Source organism: Agelaius phoeniceus, chromosome 21, assembly GCF_051311805.1.
Source record: "Agelaius phoeniceus isolate bAgePho1 chromosome 21, bAgePho1.hap1, whole genome shotgun sequence".
NCBI classification, from domain to species: domain Eukaryota; kingdom Metazoa; phylum Chordata; class Aves; order Passeriformes; family Icteridae; genus Agelaius; species Agelaius phoeniceus.
In genome coordinates, this window is record NC_135285.1 from 8,972,484 (window position 1) to 8,988,883 (window position 16,400).

Here is a 16,400-nt window from a genome sequence, read left to right on the forward strand (position 1 = left end):
CAGGCAGGAGGGCTGTGCTTCACCATCCAACTCCAGGGCTCCTGGAGAGCACAATGGGAGCTGCAGGGATGGGCATCCACTCCTGTACCCGGCCCTCAGGCACCAGGGCCATCTCTCCCCTGTTGTGACACCTGGCTTGGGGCTGCAGGGACTTGTCCCCACCTTCTCTCTGTGACAGCAAGCACAGGGAGTGTGGTTGCTGTGTGTCTGGGCCAGCTCTCTGCTCTACAGCCAGCCCTGTGCCCGTTGCTCCCTGGAGCTGCTATCCCAGGATAGTGCTGAGGAAAAGCCTGGGGCAGCTGCACACCCCCAGGTGACACACACAGCCAGTCTGGCACAGCCAGGCACTCATGGCACGAGGTAAGGCATTTATTTGCTGCCTCTCCAGCAGGGAGAGGCCTCAGAGTCCAGTTTGGAAGGAACTGTGTGGCCTCTGGTGAGGTGAGCTGGAAGAGAGAATGATGGAGATGCTGATGGGAGCCTTCTCCTGCCACCCTCTGCCTTCCTGTGATGGTGAGGCTTCATCCCCAGCCTAGGGCTGGAGAGGGAGATAAGAGCTGTGGATGCACTCAGCTTGCTCCAGGTCCCCAGGCACTCTGCTAGAGTTCATTCTTGCAGGAACCTGGGAAGATATAAAAAAAAAAAAAATAAATTCAGCCTGATAAATTCAATCATGAGCCTGGCAGAATGAGACTGACCTGAACCTCTGGGAATGTCACCCACACTTGCTGCTTTCCTTTTGGCAAACAAGCCCAGGCAGGCTTCATCTCCCCACATTCAGGAGTGTCACTGTCACCTCCTTGGCATGTCACAGTCCTTGCCTGGACCCTGTGCACAATGTCCCCAAATCCAGTGGCAGGAACAGTCTGTGCTGGATCAGGGGCCAAAATTGTTATGGCTTACAGAGCTCTGACCTGGTGCCTCTGCTGGTGGTTTAAAGAAGGGAAAATGGGTTTTTTGGTCATTGCACACATCCCCACTGAGCAGTAAATAGGGGATGCAGTTGGAGGGTAGCATTTAGTTGGGAAATGCTCCTCCAGGCATGGAACAGGGATGGCTGAGTAACTCCATGGGATGCCCTGTGAGCCCCAGAGCTCACTGGGGTGTGACAGGACAGCTTTGTGTCCTACAGGGACCATGAAAAGAGACAAAAACAGGTTTTGCTTGCTGAGACAGACTTGGCAAAAATTAATTTCAGGACCTTGGAGTCATCCCTTGGAATGAATCCATGTTACCTTGTGATACTGCTGACATTCCTCTGTGCTGTCACTAATAATATGTGCAGGGCACTACTAGAAAACTCAGCCTGCTGGAACACTCAGTGGTTCTGGTAATTACCCCTTTCTGAGATGGTTTTTAAGTGTCTATTTGCAGCTACTTTGCCTTCAGAGAAGTTCTTTGAATTCTTTTTCTCTCTCAGCCATTACTGCAAGCACTGAACTGGGACTGAATATGCCCTGAACCAGTTTCTCCTGAGTCTTTCCAAGACTCAGCAAGCTGCTGTTGCACACCCCAACTGTGTCTAGTTTCTGGAATTATTTAATGGGAAAATGAGCTGCAAAGAGCTGCCTATCACAAGAAAAGAGTTCAGATGGTTGTGTTCTGCTTGGAGTCCAGGTGGGCACCACAGGGACCTGAGGGGACGCTGTTGTCCCTCTGCATGCTGGGGACACCAGGCAGGAGCCTCCACCTCCAGCCATTTCACACATGACAGCTCTCACTGGGGGCCCTTCCTCACTTTGCTACTTCAGAGACCCTCTCTGGTGCCCTTACTGGTCTGTAAATTTCCAAAAGAAATGCCTAAAACTTCCCAGGCTCATAAATCTGCCAACTTCTGCACGCTCCCTAAACTTCCCTGATTGACTTTTTGGGCTGTTAATTTCCTAAGAGTTGGGGGTTCTTTCCTAAGGCCCGAGTTATCAGGAAGGGACAGGAGTTGTGAGGTGCTGCCTGCCACAGGTGCCCCACTGCTCCCAGTGCCTCCCTCAGCCCTGCCCCACAGCCACGTTTCCATGTGCCAATCCCACAACTTTTGGCTGCTACGTGGGCAGTCAGATGGTGCAGCCATAGAAACAGCTTTGAAATGAAGCTAATGGGCTGTTGGTGTTCATCCTTTATTAATTACAGGCTGCTGAGCTTGAGGCAGATCCAGATTAACAGTGGCGTATGTGTCACTGATCTCGCTGGCCCACATCTGCTCCCCGTGGCCAGCGTGGCTGCAGGGAGATCATCATCCCCCCCTGATTTTCCAGGCACTTACAGGTCTCCAGCCTCTCCTCCAGGAAAGAGATCTGCTCGCTCAGGGAGTCAATCCTGTCCAGCTGCTGGAGGGAGTGGGACAGGCGGCTGATGGGGTCTGCACCGACATCCTCTGGCGGCATCAGGTTGTGGAAGGGGGCCAGCACCAGCTGGAGCTTCTGCAGGGAGAAGGGGAGCTGTGAGTGCATCCCCCCGGCCAGCAGGACCACCCGGAGGGGATGCAGCACCCACCAGGGAGGGCTCAAGGGGCTGCAGTTGTGTTCAAAGGGCTGGAAAAGCCGTGGCGTGGGCGCTGCCGGCGGCTGCGGGGAGCACAGCTGGGATTGCTGCTGGGATTGTTAAAAACAGAGCCGGGGAGGAGGGAAACCCTGGCTGCAAACAGCCCCGGCTGGGAGCTGGCCCAGCAGGGACAGGGCACAGGGCTGTGCTGCAACTCACCTGCTCCAGCGCTTCCACTCTGCTCCTCAGGTCCTTCATTTCTTCCTTCATTTCACTGGAGGGACCTGAAAAAGTGACCCAGGGAATGTCAGTGAGTAAAAGCCCACTGCTGAGTGAGGTGGAAGCTGCTGGGGAGAAAGACATGGCTGCAGGGCTCTGGCCAAGCCCTGCTGCTTTCCACCCCCAGGTCATCCCCCAGAGCATCAGCTGGACCTGCTGGCATCTGGCACAGGCTGCTCCTGCTGCTGCAGCACCTGCAACAAAGCGGGGAGGGTTTCAGGCAGTGGGGTGATGCTTAAAGGACAAGAGATCTGGTGGATCCTGGCCTTTTGTGCCCGTGTTGCCAAATAACACCCAGCTCTGCCCTGTGCTTGGTGGGCACAAGGGATTGTCCCTGTCAGGGCCCAGCACAGGGGCAGAGGCAGGTGGGGCACGTGCAGGCTGTCCCAGATGTTTGCTGTGTGGTGCCCATGCTGGCCACAGCGCATTATTACTCACGGTACGAGTTTGAAGTGTCACAGCGCGTACCAAAAGTAATAATGGGCCGTCACCAGCGCCGCTCCTCGTGGCTCCAGACCTGCCCTGCAGGAACGAGGATGGTGAGGGAGAGAACAGACACATCCCAGACAGCTCCAGCCACAGCCAAGCCCTGCCGCCCTCACAGATGGATTTGTGCTCAGGGGAACTTGTTTGGGTGGGAGAAGCACTCCTGGCTCAGAGAGAATAAAGCTGAGGGGCTCTGGCTGTTGTCCCCTCTCCCATCTCCTGCCATGCTGAGCGTTCCCTCAGCTCTCCCTGCAGGCTCCCAGCAGCTGGGGCTCAGTGTAGGGACAGGATACCTGCTTGGCTGGAGGCGTCTGTCCCAGGGGCTGGCACCAGGGGCTGGCAGCCCCTGGCATCGGCGGCCAGGCTGAAGCCGTCCCGGCAGGCGCAGTGGAAGCTCCCGGCTGTGTTGATGCAGAGCTGGCTGCACCCGTGGCTCTGGCTGGCACATTCATCCACGTCTGGAACACAGGAACAGCTCAGTGAGGAGGGGACAGGGTCAGGGACACAGGGGGCCTGCAATGGAACCCCAGGGAGTGCCCCCCAAGTGAGCTGGGGCTTGTGCTGGGCACAGTTCTGGGTGTCTCAGCACCTGGGGCAGCCCTGGATAAACCTGGGCTGAGCTGGAGGGGGTCTGACCTCCTCCCCTCCTCCTGCTCCCCCCACAATACCACCAGAAGGAGAAGCTGTGGTCAGAAATGTCCCAGCTCTGGCCAGGCGGGTGCAGGCAGTGCTTGCTCTCATCCCGGATTTACGGCCGGGGTTTTGGTTCCAGCCAGCTGTGGCGAGCAGCTATCAGCCTTTCAAGTGTGTACAGAACCCAGTAACCTCTCCTCACACGGGGGAGTTATTAAAGCTGTTCCCACAAAGCAGAAAGAGCTGAAGCTCTTCCCACGCCCGGGCAAATCTGTTTCAGGCAGTGGGAAAATCCTTTCCCTCGGAGCTGGAGCTGTCAGCAATGGGTTCAGCCCTGCCTGGCCCAGCATGGGTCAATGCCACACGCTCCTCCTCTGCCTTACAGGAGGCTGGAAAGCTGGGAAAAGCTGGGAAATGCCGTGGCAGGGGTTTGCAGCACTGGTGTGCCCCACACTGCCTGATTTCTCCATGCTGTGAGGAGCACTGGCGCTGTTCCCGTGCCTGGACATCACCAGACTTCTCCTCCACCCCCAGATATCTTTGGTTTATGGATTTTTAGTCTCTGCAGTAAAAGGGCATTTTAGTTTACAGCAAGAGTTTACAAAGCCTGGGAGGGATGATCACGACACATGATCCCAGGCTGGCCCCACAAGGGCTCTGTGCTGCAGAGAGGTTCACAGCTCTGCTCACCCTGACCCAGCACAGAGCAGCAGGCAGAGAAAATGGGGGTGCCAGAGCTGCTGCACAGGAGGGAGAACTGAGGCAGCCAAGGGGAGCCACACTCCCCATCCTTTCCTGGAGCAAGTGTCATGCGTGTGCAGAGGGACAGAATCAGACGTGGCCCAAGGTCTGGTAAGGGATAAGGTCTGACAAGGTCCCTGTCCCCCCTGAGGGGTTGGTGTGGGGCAAAGGACACCCAGAGCCCCGTGGCAGCTGGCATGCTCCCAGAAGCTGTCCCAGCAGCAGGGCAGGTGTGACACAGGAGCAGGGACAGGGGGACATGGCCAGTACCTGTCTGGCAGGCTCTCCCTGTCCAGCCAGGGGGGCAGGAGCATCTCCCAGGGAAGGCACAGCTCCCTCCGTTCTGGCACGGCTCCCAGCACACAGCTGTGAGAGGGAACACAGCACAGCATCACCCAGCTGCTCCAGGGGTCCCCAGCTCCCTCCCTCCTGCCCCCCTGGAGCTGTGCACACCCCAAAACACACCAGCAGCACACAGCGGGGTTGAGCTGCCCAGAGGGAGCAGGGCTCAGCATGGATGGGAGGAAGAGGAGCTGGAAAGAAGCTGAAGGCCCTGCAGGCAGCAAAGGTGGGAAGGAGGAGGGCAGCAGGCAGCAGCAGCCCCTGGTGCCACACTCTGAGCCCATTGGGGACAGACTGGCTGCTGCTGTGGTTTGTATTTGTTGCCTCCTGAAAGTGTTTCTCATCCATTTCTGCTGATTTAGATGGGAAGGAATTGTTTTATTGATCCTCTGGTAACTATAAAGGTAGTAAGTGATCCCAAAGGGAAAAGGCCCAAGAGGCAGCAGAGAAAAGCTGGGAATTAATCAGATATTGAACCACATTTGGCTGCCATGCTGAAAATTTAATTCAGGGAGAATCCACTGACAGGCAGAGGGTTGGTAAATGAGAGATGTGGTCCTGGGGCCCCCTCCAGGGACACGAGGGGTCTGGGGACGGGCAGTGGCACCGAGGTGACCCAGCAGCTCCTCACCTCTGTTACAGCCCAGCGTGTGGCCGCTTGCTCTGCTCCATCCAGGACAGCACGAGGCCGTGGGCTGGGGCAGCTGCCTGTACCTCTGCCTGTAGGCAACCCTGTAGATGGTCCTGCAAGGCAAGGCTGGGCTGAGCAGGGTGCCCCAAACCCCTGCCCTGCTCCCACAGTGGCTCAGGGCACTCCCAGGGGCTGGGATCCCCATTCCAGTGGGGGGAACTGTCGCAGACATCATTTATGAAAAATCTTTTCTTTGGGATTTTTCTTCTTAAGAAGCTGAGAAGCTTCAAGAACAAAATGTAAACAATAGTTATCTGCTGCTGTGGAATGCAACAAGTAGATCTGTGATTAGCCCATGATGGTTGTTTTTAATTAACGGCCAATCACAGTCAGCTAGCTCAGACTCTCTGTCCAAGACAGAAGCTTTTGTTATCATTCTTTCTTTCCTATTCTATTCCTAGCTAGCTTTCTGATGAAATCCTTCCTTCTATTCTTTAATATAGTTTTAATGTAATATATATCATAAAATAATAAATCAAGCCTTCTGAAACATAAAGCCAGATCCTCATCTCTTCCCTCAACCCGAGCCCCCCGTGAACACCATCACACAGGACAGAATCCCCAGGCCTGTGGGCGCAGCAGGCTCTGTGCTGCCCGTGGCACAGGCAGGAGGGCTCACCTGTAGGTGCTGCAGAGCCTCTGGCCCGGGCAGGTGGTGAGGTAGGGCTGGTACACGGGCTGCACGTGGGACTCGGCGTGGGCGCTCGGCGTCCCCGGGGCTGCGCACACCCTGCGCCTGGGCACACGGAGCTGGCTCAGTCCCACAGCCAGGACTCGGCCTGAGCTCCCCTCTCTGCACTGGGCTGCTGCACTGGTTGCCCCAGTGACCTGGGAAGCCACTTCAAGCTGTTTGGGGTCAGTGACACAATTCTGGAGCGGCGCGGGCGCTTCCTCCCCCGTCCCGAGGGAGCAGCTGGGACCCAGATTTGGGGATGATTTACTCATTACATTCATTGTCTCCCTTCCCCTAAAATCACTCGCTTTCTGGGCGGATTTTTCCTTTCTGAGACTTTTGCATTCCTGAAACGGATACCCCTGTGGTCACCAAGAAATTAATGATTTCACAGGAAGGGTCAGGCTCACCACAAAAAAATTAGAGGTTGGACAAAAGGCACTCCCCAGCCTTGCTAAGATGAGTGTTATCCAGGCAAAAAACTTTCCCAAGGTTAACAGCCAAAGTGGTCTTGGTTAAACATCCTTTTTTTCAACAATTTCCAGCCCAAGCAGGTCAGTCCCACTGAGGAACCCATCTACTTGTCTCAGCCTCCCAGTTCAATTAGAAACTAAAATAAAAAGCCTGGGAATTAGCATGGACATCAGATGGTTTCCATTAACTCCAGAAAACTCCTCTCAGCCTCATGATTAATGTTATAGAAGATGCAATTTTTAAATGGCAATTGTTTGCTTTGTAAAATTCAGAACAAAGTTTTAGCTGCAGCCTGTGCGTGTGAGCGAGGAATTCAGCTGTGGTTTCAGTCCTGGACAGAATGTGAAAGGTTTGACACTGGAGGAGCATTTCAGTGTAAAAACAAACTTTGTAGAAAATGTGAGCCGTGTCTGGGGGAGGCTTTTGAGCTCCAGCTCCTCTCGGCTCAGGAAGAAACTGGGGCAGTGAGCTCCGGGCTTCCTCAGAGCCAGCAGGAGCTGAGCTGTGCCTGCCCAGGCTGTGCTGGGAGCCAGGGAGCTCTCCCAGACCCATTTCCCACAAAGGGAAGGGCAATTGCTGGAGCTGCCCCTGCTGGGCTGGCAGGACCATGGGCCCCAGCAGCATCCTGGGGAGCACAAAGCCCAGCCTGGGCTTATCCACACCTGCGTCCCTGGGTGTCCATCAGAGCTGGGAGCTGCATCCTCTGATGGGAGCTGCATCCTTCAGTGACAGCTCGTTCACAGCGCTTGATTTCTGTGCTAGCAGCATTTCACACATATTTTCATGGAGGATGTGCTTGAAAGAGACTGTAATAATTCCTGAACAGCTCAGGGCCTGATCAGCTTTTGACTCTCCTGAACAAAAAGCCCAGAGTGTCTTTGTGTCCCTGCCTGGAGTTAAACAGAGCTGGGACATTTTCTCTGAGAGATGTTTTAGCTCCAGTGAGAAAACAAACAACCAGCAACAAGCTGCTGAGCCCTGGGAGAGCATTTTCCACCTCCTCAGCAGCCCAGAGAGCCACACAGGGCTGTTCCCCCCCAGAGAGGATGTGCCTCACCCTGATGGGTGGAGAACACACCTGAGAGCTGCAAACAAAACACAGCCTTACCCTGCCGGGGCAAAGCCCTCCGTGCTGGTGGTGCTGAGGATGAGGAGGAGTCCCCAGAGGAGGCAGCTGAGGCTCCACATGTCCTGTTCCAATCCTGCAGCACTGGCTCCTGCTCTGCTCTTCCGTGGGATGTGCTGGCTCCTACTGCATGGCTCGTCCTTCAGTGGGGATCCCTGCGGGCAGGAGGGCACCGCTGTGAGTGGGAGGACATTTCAGGAGAAAATTCTGAACTGAAAGAGAGATTGGGCAGTGGCATGGGCTGCCCAGGGAGGCAGTGGAGTCGCTGTCCCTGGATGTGTTTAATAAAGGACTGGACGTGGCACCCAGTGCCATGGCTGATAAGGAGGTGTTAGGTCACAGGACTTCATCTCAAAGGTCTTCTCCAGCCTGGGTCACTCTGTGATTCTGTGAGGTGTCCCTGCCCAGCTGGTGACACCCAGCAGAGCCACGGGGACAAACCCTGGCAGGGTGGGGTTTGCTCCAGGCACAAACCCACCTTGCCCTGCTCGTCTCATCACTGTGCTCAATATTAATTCAGGAATTACCCTTGATTTACCCCAGGGGAGGCCTGGAGATGCTCTCAGGGCACCAGGGGCTGCCCAGCTGTGTGTTGAGGGGCAGGGGAGGGATGTGTTTGCCTCCAACTCGCTGCCAGTTCCAGGCAGAGAGGGCAAAACAATGGCCTGTCATTTCTTAATGCACACAGCATTGTAAAGCTGTGTTTTCCCACCACATGAAACACTGAAATCTGATCTTCTTCTCTTTAAAACACAAATTCGTGGCAGAGAAAAGGGCCATATGTACCATCTGCAGAGTCGGCTCTGAGGCACAAACCCAGAGGTTTTGATTTTCTAGCAGAGGACAAATACAAAACAAGGCTGAAGAGAGTCAGTAACTATATCCAATTGAAACAATATCTCGTTTAAACAAACCACTTGGCCTCCGGATGGCAGCAGCTGAAGGAGGAACAAATCAAGAAACCCACCTTAAATATGCACCAATTCAACAAAGAATCTTCTGCTTAAACTGTCTGAAAGGGGAGACTACACAACAAGAAACCTCCTTCTGAGACATTTGCAGATTTGGGGAGCTGCAAATCAACTTTCTAAAATCCCCACATGCTGTGGGGCAGGACTGGACTGGAAAATTGCAGTTTGATCCCCAAACGCCACTGGGAAATCCCAACTCTGAGACGGGTTTTTACAAATAACCATGGCAAATCTGCAGACATGCAGGTCTCCAAGCCCTTCTCCAAGGCACTCAGGATTGTCCTTTCCTTGGTGCAGGAGAAGAATCTGAGGTGGGGAGAAATGGAGATTGACATCTGGAGAGAAACAGCCTGGTGCATTCCTGCCTCTTAATATCAAATGTCAAATATCAAATATCCCAGCAGATTTCCATGCAAACCCAGCCCAGAGGATGGAAGGAGGATTTTGGTACTTTAAAGCCTCTAGTCCTCAACTCTTCAAACACTGCAATTAGTTTAATTTCCTAATGAAGAATTTATGGTACCTCCGCCATCAGGAAAGCAAATCTCGCTTGTCCTGCAGGAAAGTTTGTTTTTTTTTAAAACTAGTGAAGGAGCTTTCCCTCTCCCCAGTCCTCCTGGAGACATTCCAAGGACACTGGTGTACAGACACACACCAACTCCCCTTTGCTCCATCAGCCAGCTTTTCCCAGGGCTATACTGGGACACAAAACTTCCCTACAGCCCCAGATCCTGAAGTCTGGAAGTCAAACTCTGCCAACCATCTCCATCCTCCCACAGGATTCCTGTGGCTGCCATGGGAGCTTTCCTTGCGGGGATGGCAGGAAACACAGGGCACGAGCCTAAAATACAGAGTTTGTTTTTTCACTTTGAACTGGAGCTGCAGTGCCCTACCTCAAGGATCCCTCTGGGTCATAAAATTATGGTTGCTTTGTACCAGAAAAAGCTGTAAAAGTAGAAAATACGATAGTCTAGACTCGTCTTTTTTATGGGTTTACAAAAATCAACCTCTTTAAAGCTGCTGAGTATCCTCCAATGTGTTGCCACCATCTATTCCATGCTCTTTTAAAGCACAGAACTTGAGGAAGAAAAAATAATGCTCAAGAAAAAAATAAATACTTTTTTTGTCTCTGCCTTTTAAGCCTCTCAAATGAAGAGGTGAAGCCCCGTGGTCTGACAAGTGAAATTATATCTTAGGGGTCAGCAAACCCTTCTGGGCTGACCACGTGCCCCTGTCCCACCAGCCAGAACCATTCCCAAAGTTCTCCTAAATTCCCAAAATTCTCCTAAATTCCCAAAATTCTGCTCTTGCCTCACCTGCCACAGCAACCGAGGGGACACCCAACCCACGGCGCAGGTGAGCAGCGCTTTCTGCAGCTCTGCCCACGGAACCGCGGCCAAAACTCCAGCTGAGGGCAGCAGGAGGAATCGCGCTCAGGCTGCAGAGGGATGAGACGAGAGAACCCAGCCCCGGGCGAGGATGCGACGGCTCTGCCGGGACCAGAAGCTGCAATTTTCCAGACAGCCCGGCCTGGTTCTGCAGGTGAACCCGGGATCCAGCCCTGGCTGTGCCCTCAGAGCCGAACCGTGCCGGGGAGGGTCAGCGCCAGCCGCAGGCGATGGATTCTCCCTCCCAGACCCCTCCCTGCGCTGGCTGGGATGCGGCACCGCGGGACGGAGCGGGACACGGGCACGGTGACACCGCCGAGGGGGCTGTGACACTGTCCGGAGGGGCACGGGCACAGCGTCACCATGCAGGGACCCGGTACCGCCCGGGACTGCGGGGCTGCGGATGCCCCGGGATGGCCGTAAGGACACGGGTGTCCAGGAGGGCTGAAGGGACACGGGTGTCCCGGGGGGCTGTAAGGACACGGGTGTCCAGGGGGCTAAAGGGACACGGGTGTCCCGTGGGGACGCAGATATCCCGGGATGGCTGTAGGGACACGGGTGTCCCAGGGAGCTGTAAGGGCTGTAGGGACACGGGTGTCCTAGGGGGTTGTAAGGACGCGGATATCCCGGGATGGCTGTAGGGACACGGGTGTCCCAGGGTGGCTGTAAGGACACGGGTGTCCTAGGGGGTTGTAGGGACACGGGAGTCCCGGGGGGACGCGGATGTCCCGGGGATGCTCCCGCGGCCGCAGCAGCCCGAGCCCCGAGCCCCGAGCCCCGAGCCCCGAGCCCTCCCGCCGGTCCATGCCCCCGGCCGCTCCCCACACCGCGGTACCGAGCCCCGCTCCGCCGGCACCCCCGTGCCCCGTCCGTCCCCGCCGAGCCCCCCCGGCCGTGCCGGGCCCTCCCGCCCGGGACTCACCGGTGCCGGTGGCAGAGCCGCGGAGCCGCCTCCGGGCCGTGCCCCCCGCGCATTTCCTCCCCCGGCCCGAGCCGGTCCCTCCGCCCCGGCCCAATGAGCTCCCGGCGGGGAGGAAAGCGGAGCCTCCCGGCCGGGGGGAAGCGCCGGGGCCCGGGGATCTCCGCCTGCCCCCGGCTCCCCGGGACGCGGCAGCGCCGCCGGAGGCAGCGGGACCCGCGGGGAGTCGTGCGGGGACACGGCAGGACCCGCAGCCGCCCCGCCCGGGTGAGGGGACACGCTGCTGTGGTGTCCCGAGTGTCGCTGATGGGGACGGGATTGCGGGGACCCCTGCCCCGGGTGGATGTGGAGCCTTACCTGCCTGAGAGCCCAGGGCAAGAGGAGCCCCCACGGTCCCTGAGCCCCCCAATGGCCCAGCCCGGCTGGGTGGGCTGGGGATTAACAGCGAGAGATCGCGGCTGAGCCCCGGCCCCGCAGACTCCCCGGGGGATGGTCCAGCACCAGGGCCCAGGGCAAATTGAATTCTCTTGACTACAAATGACTGTCCCGCTCCGCACTCCCCACCACCACAGAGGACTTTCGGAGACATCGCCTCTCCCTGGGTTAGAGACCTGCTCCGTGCCCCTAATCCCCCTGAGCTCATCCCAAAGTCCTGCGGGAGCCGGTGATGAACCACCAGCTTTCCAGCAAATCACAAAGGATGCTTAGGGAATTCCTCAGAAGCCCCCCAGCTGCAGAGGGACTCTCCAGGGTGACACCCAGGGCTCAGCCCAACACCTGCCCCGGCACAGCCCCAGCCCAGCTGCCTACAGGCTTCTCCTCTTAAATGCCCAGTATTTTATCAAAGCAGCTCGTTCTGTGCCAAAATGCCACTTGTTTTGTCTACATTTTTGTCTGGAAAATTAAGGCACAGAGGGTTATTGTTTCTCAGATGACTTAGGCGCCTGCCCATGCACAGAACCATTCTTAAAGATAGCAGGGATCTGATGTGCAAATGAATGGCAGGATACAGCCCCCTGGGAATATTTGTTCCCATTAAGCCCTGTAAATTTTTTGAAAGCATGTAAGCATTTAAAGGAAATATTTACCAGTTCAACAATAATGGCTCCAAGAGAACAACTGAGATCACTGGCCCATCCCCTCTGTTTCCTCAGGGATACGCTGGGGCTGCTGATGGAAGTGGAGCTCTGGGGAAGCTGATGGGTGCTTGGGGCTCTCCATGTAAAAGGAGCTTTGGTGGGATCCTCCCTGGGAAGGGAGCAGAGGGGAATCCTCTCTGGAAGTGCTGCTGGAGATGGAGATCCCTCCCAGCAGCAGGGAAAGGTTTGGTGGTGCTGGTGGAAGGGCAGCTCTGTGTTGTAAAGCATCTCACATGGCTTTGTTCACCCTCTGGAGCCATCCTACTCTGGGGAATGATTTCAGCTCCCTTAATTTCATCAGCACAGGCAACTACTCCCAAGAGATTTGGAAGCACAGCAATTATCTTGTTATGAGAGAGCATTATTGAGTTTTTTTCTGGTGTACGGGGGAGATGAACAGAGCCTGAATTATTGTCTAATAATTGCAAAATGCACGTGGAAGCCAGAGCTTCTCTGTGTGGCCATGCTGAAAACACAGGATCTCATTTTGCAGCCGAGACAACTCACCTCACCCACAGTGCTCCATCAGGTGTTCTGGGCAGGGATCCTTTGCTTGTGGAGCATCTTGGTTTCTTTCTGTGAGGACAGAAAAAGCCCAGTGTTACACTGCCCTGGTCAGGCAGACAGAGAGCAGAGACCCAGCCCTCACCCACCACGGACCTGGTGTTCCCTGGACACTCCCAAAATCCCTGCAGGGTGGTGGCCACAGAGCCCCTGTGGCACTGAGCTGACACTGCTGGCGTGCCAGAGAGGCACAGACACTGTCACACCCATGGCAGGGCATGGGGAAATCCATCCCCATCCCACAGTGGGGGTTTAGGAGCATCCCATGGCCCTGATCCTCCCTCACCTTGCTGTGATCCCAGTGGGGATCCAGGCAGAGCCACGGTGCCTTTGCACCTTTCAGGGCTGAGCAGGCTGGGGGATGAGCAGGGGCTGATGAGCAGAAGGGATTTGCTGGGCAGGGTCCATCCCCTCCAGCAGCTCAAGGCTGGGATTTTCCAAGGACCCAGGAGAACAGGAGTGAACCTGGAACGCTCTCCCAGGTGTATCCAAGCTCACCCCCTGATCTGTGGTCCCATCTGCTGTTCCCCAACACTCTATTTTACCATTACACTCTATTTTACCATTACACTCTATTTTACCATTTACCCTCATTTAAGGATAAGCATCCCTCACATGCAAAGGAAACCTTTGCCTGAATCCCTGGCATTCCACGTGTACATTTGATGGTGAGGAAGAGGATGGGCTCATCCTTCAGCTCCTCACAGGACCCCACCACACAGCCCAGGACCCAGCACTCCCAGGGACCCCGCTGGAGCCTTCTCAGCCACGGGCAGCCACTCCCTAAGTGCACTGAGCATTTTAAAATCCTGCCAGTATTTTAACTGCAGAAAGTTTCCTTTCCACTTCCATTTATTGGGTCAAATCTTTGCTCAAGCAAAGCGCCCGTGTCAGCTGCTAAAGAACTGCACACAGCCCATTAAAAGAGCATTTAATCCTCCGCTCTCAGGGAGGGTTCTGTGTCTTCTGTGCTAATATTCATTATGCTGGGAGGGAAATCCCCCAGGACAAGGCCTGGCAAAGTTCCCTTGGAAGCAGAGGAGTTATGCCAGTGCAGACTGGGGGAAGATCAGCTCTGTTGGCACTGTTAATGCCAGTGTGATGAGCTCCTGACAAAGGCAGCAGGGGATTCTGGCTCCTGCCTGCGTGGCCGCCCAAATTCAAAGTCCTCCCTTGCCCCATGTTTTACATTTTCCCCCACAGCTTTCTCCCTTGCACACCACAAGTGTACTCCCACGACATCTAATATTAATGCTTGTCTCCAGGCCAGCAAAGAAATGTTTCTGCCCAGCCTCCCTCTCGGATTCAGCAACGTGAAAACCTCCTTGTCTCCCACTGGATTTACCAGCAGCGTGAGCTGGGAGGGACAGCAAGTGCTGAGCACATCTCAGGCTGGGCACCAGGTGAGATTTTCACCACCTCCCAATTTCCTAGGGCCTGCCAAGCCCCCTGCACCTGCCTGGGCATCCAGCATCCCCCTGAGAGCATCCATGGGACACTGAGGGCTGGAGCTGAGGGCTGGAAGCGCTCCCCTGTTTGGTAGAAGGATGGGAGGCATCTGGGGCATGGAGAAGGAAGGATGAACAGTGGAGAATTAAAGTCCCACATCAGGAGCCTGCTCTTTAGAGAGGAGCACTTCCAGCCCCTGGCCTGGGACGTGCCCAGGCACACGAGCTCTGCCCAGACTGGAGTGACAGATGGATGGGGACACGGGCACAGAGTGACACACACACAGATGCAAAACCTTTCAGCCCCCACAAGCCATGGCTGACCCCATACCTGCAGTGCACAATGGGCTCCCACTGGTCTCCACAGGGGTCTGGCACAGAGCTGGAGCCACTTGCTGAAGCAAAAGGGGATTTTTGGTGCTTCTCAAAAATAGAAAAAGGAGGAATGGCTTTTGCTGTTCTAGGACAAATTCTTCTGCCCAGGATTTCGTGAGGCTGTTTGTAAACTTTGCATTTCGGTTTAAGCTTTGGAGCAGCCCCTGTTCTGCAGGGCTCTGTGAGGAAAGTGACCTCCCACTGTTCCCTTCTGGCCCATATTGTCCTCAGCTGCGTCAGCTGCACTCCAGCTATCTCAGTGGAAATCGAGGAGTCCACTGATGGCAGTGGGATAAAACCAGGTCAAACCAAGAAAAGCACTTGACCCATAACTCTTGTCACCAGTGGCTCAGGACTCTGCACATTAAAACTGAGACCTGAGCCCCACAGAGTGATTTATTTTTTGGCCTGAGTAAGGATTCACAAGCATTAGTTGTCTCAGGACCAGTGTGTTATAACTTAAGGTGCCCATGGGGACAACCAGCAGCTGAGCTGGGGCTGTGCAAAAAGAAATGCAGGAACAGGGCACCATCCCACAGCCAGCTTTATTCTCCCTCACATGCACACTTAAATTTTTATTTACATTTAGAGGAGAAGCAATGGCTGCGGTGTAAGAACTGGGAAATGATTCATCCCACCCAAGAATAAACTGAATTTTGTGGCTTTCTGTAAAATTTCCCCGTCAAAACCTGGCAGTGGTCTCCTGCCCCGCTTTCCCAGTGAATCAGCCCATGGGGAGTGTGGTGGGATAGCTGCAGGGTGGCTCAGCCCTTTCACCATCCCAGGGAACAGCTCAGCAGAGAGCCTTTCCCACAAGAAATGCCTGCTCTCGTTATCTTTTCTCTTCCAGGGGAAAGTTTCCAGCTGCAGGAACCTGCCCTGGGCAGGACGGGGATCCCGGAGCTCACTTTGGGACAGAGGAGAGAACAGTTCTGATCCCCCCTTCTGCTTGCAGAGACATTTTTGTTTCCCAGCCTGGTCTGGGACCTCTTCCCCCGTGTTCCTCCCAGCCCTCCTGCTGCTGCTGAGACAGCGGGACGGGCTCGTTTTCCCCAATTTGCTGCAGTTTGTAAATCTGCCTCCTCCCCGGGGCCAGCCCCATCTGCAGCAGCAGCAGAGCCTGGGAAAAGGCTCAGGCGGGATTCGATTTCTCGTCCTTACCTCCAGGGGAACAGCAGAGAGGGGGAGCAGCTCCATCGGCACATCCCGGGGAGGACAGGGAGAATCTGCCGGGGCAGATCCGTGTTCCCGCTGCTGCCCAGAGGTCAGGTGGATTTTTGAGGATGCTCCAGCCACAACAGCTTTCCACAGCCTCCCAAGCACTGCCAGACCTTCCCAATCCGGCTTGAAATTTATTGGATCACTGGCAAAGCCTCGCTGTTTCTTTGTGTGTTTGATTCTCTGCTCGGGGAGTTGGTTCCACGAATGCTGGACCCTGGGGAAAAATATGCTGGGTTATTTCTACCAAGAGCCCTTCACTGGCGTGGTTCTGCTCCGTGTCCCTGCACAGCCAGACAGTGCCTGGCTATCCCAGCTGCTCCTTCATCCCAAAATACCCCGGGTGCCTCATGGAAGCCTCCTGCCTGCACTGTGCAATGTCCCAAACGAGGCCAGCAGGACCCACAGTAGCTGCAGACAGCATGAAAAGCACCCAGCACCGTGGCTATAAACCT

At 55.4% G+C, this 16,400-nt stretch overlaps 1 protein-coding gene and 1 long non-coding RNA gene across 8 annotated transcripts; one reads left to right on the forward strand and one right to left on the reverse strand.

Annotated features, from left to right (window-relative positions):
* Positions 1 to 344: 344 nt before the first annotated feature.
* Positions 345 to 16,019, reverse strand: EGFL7 (EGF like domain multiple 7). Of its 7 annotated transcripts, XM_077189165.1 has the most exons (10): positions 15,889 to 16,019; positions 12,848 to 12,916; positions 12,290 to 12,449; positions 7,906 to 8,078; positions 6,270 to 6,386; positions 5,591 to 5,703; positions 4,888 to 4,983; positions 3,537 to 3,701; positions 2,698 to 2,762; positions 645 to 2,417 (listed from the first exon to the last, which is right to left on the reverse strand). In XM_077189165.1, exons 1-10 carry the CDS (start codon positions 15,930 to 15,932, stop codon positions 2,172 to 2,174), a joined length of 1,248 nt encoding a protein of 415 aa, XP_077045280.1. In that variant the 5' UTR covers positions 15,933 to 16,019; the 3' UTR covers positions 645 to 2,171. The 7 variants fall into 7 exon arrangements, with proteins under 7 accessions (XP_077045281.1, XP_077045282.1, XP_077045280.1 ...); XM_077189166.1 differs by lacking the exons at positions 12,848 to 12,916; positions 15,889 to 16,019 and adding an exon at positions 345 to 622 and having other exon boundaries at positions 2,261 to 2,417; positions 12,290 to 12,812; XM_054646319.2 differs by lacking the exon at positions 12,290 to 12,449 and having other exon boundaries at positions 15,889 to 15,959.
* On the forward strand, positions 10,316 to 15,936 carry LOC143695574 (uncharacterized). The gene is made up of 3 exons (XR_013184938.1): positions 10,316 to 10,436; positions 14,170 to 14,307; positions 15,578 to 15,936. It is a non-coding gene; the product is annotated as an uncharacterized LOC143695574 (long non-coding RNA).
* Positions 16,020 to 16,400: the final 381 nt, after the last annotated feature.

Coding starts and splice junctions, on each gene's coding strand:
- EGFL7 (XM_077189163.1), bottom strand. CDS start 12,568: ATGCTTTACAACACAGAGCTGCCCTTCCACCAGCACCACCAAACCTTT. Junction 8,079..12,289: donor GAGCCATTATTGTTGAACTG/GTAAATATTTCC, acceptor TCCTGCCCGCAG/GGATCCCCACTGAAGGACGA. Junction 2,763..3,536: donor AGACGCCTCCAGCCAAGCAG/GTATCCTGTCCC, acceptor TCACTTTTTCAG/GTCCCTCCAGTGAAATGAAG.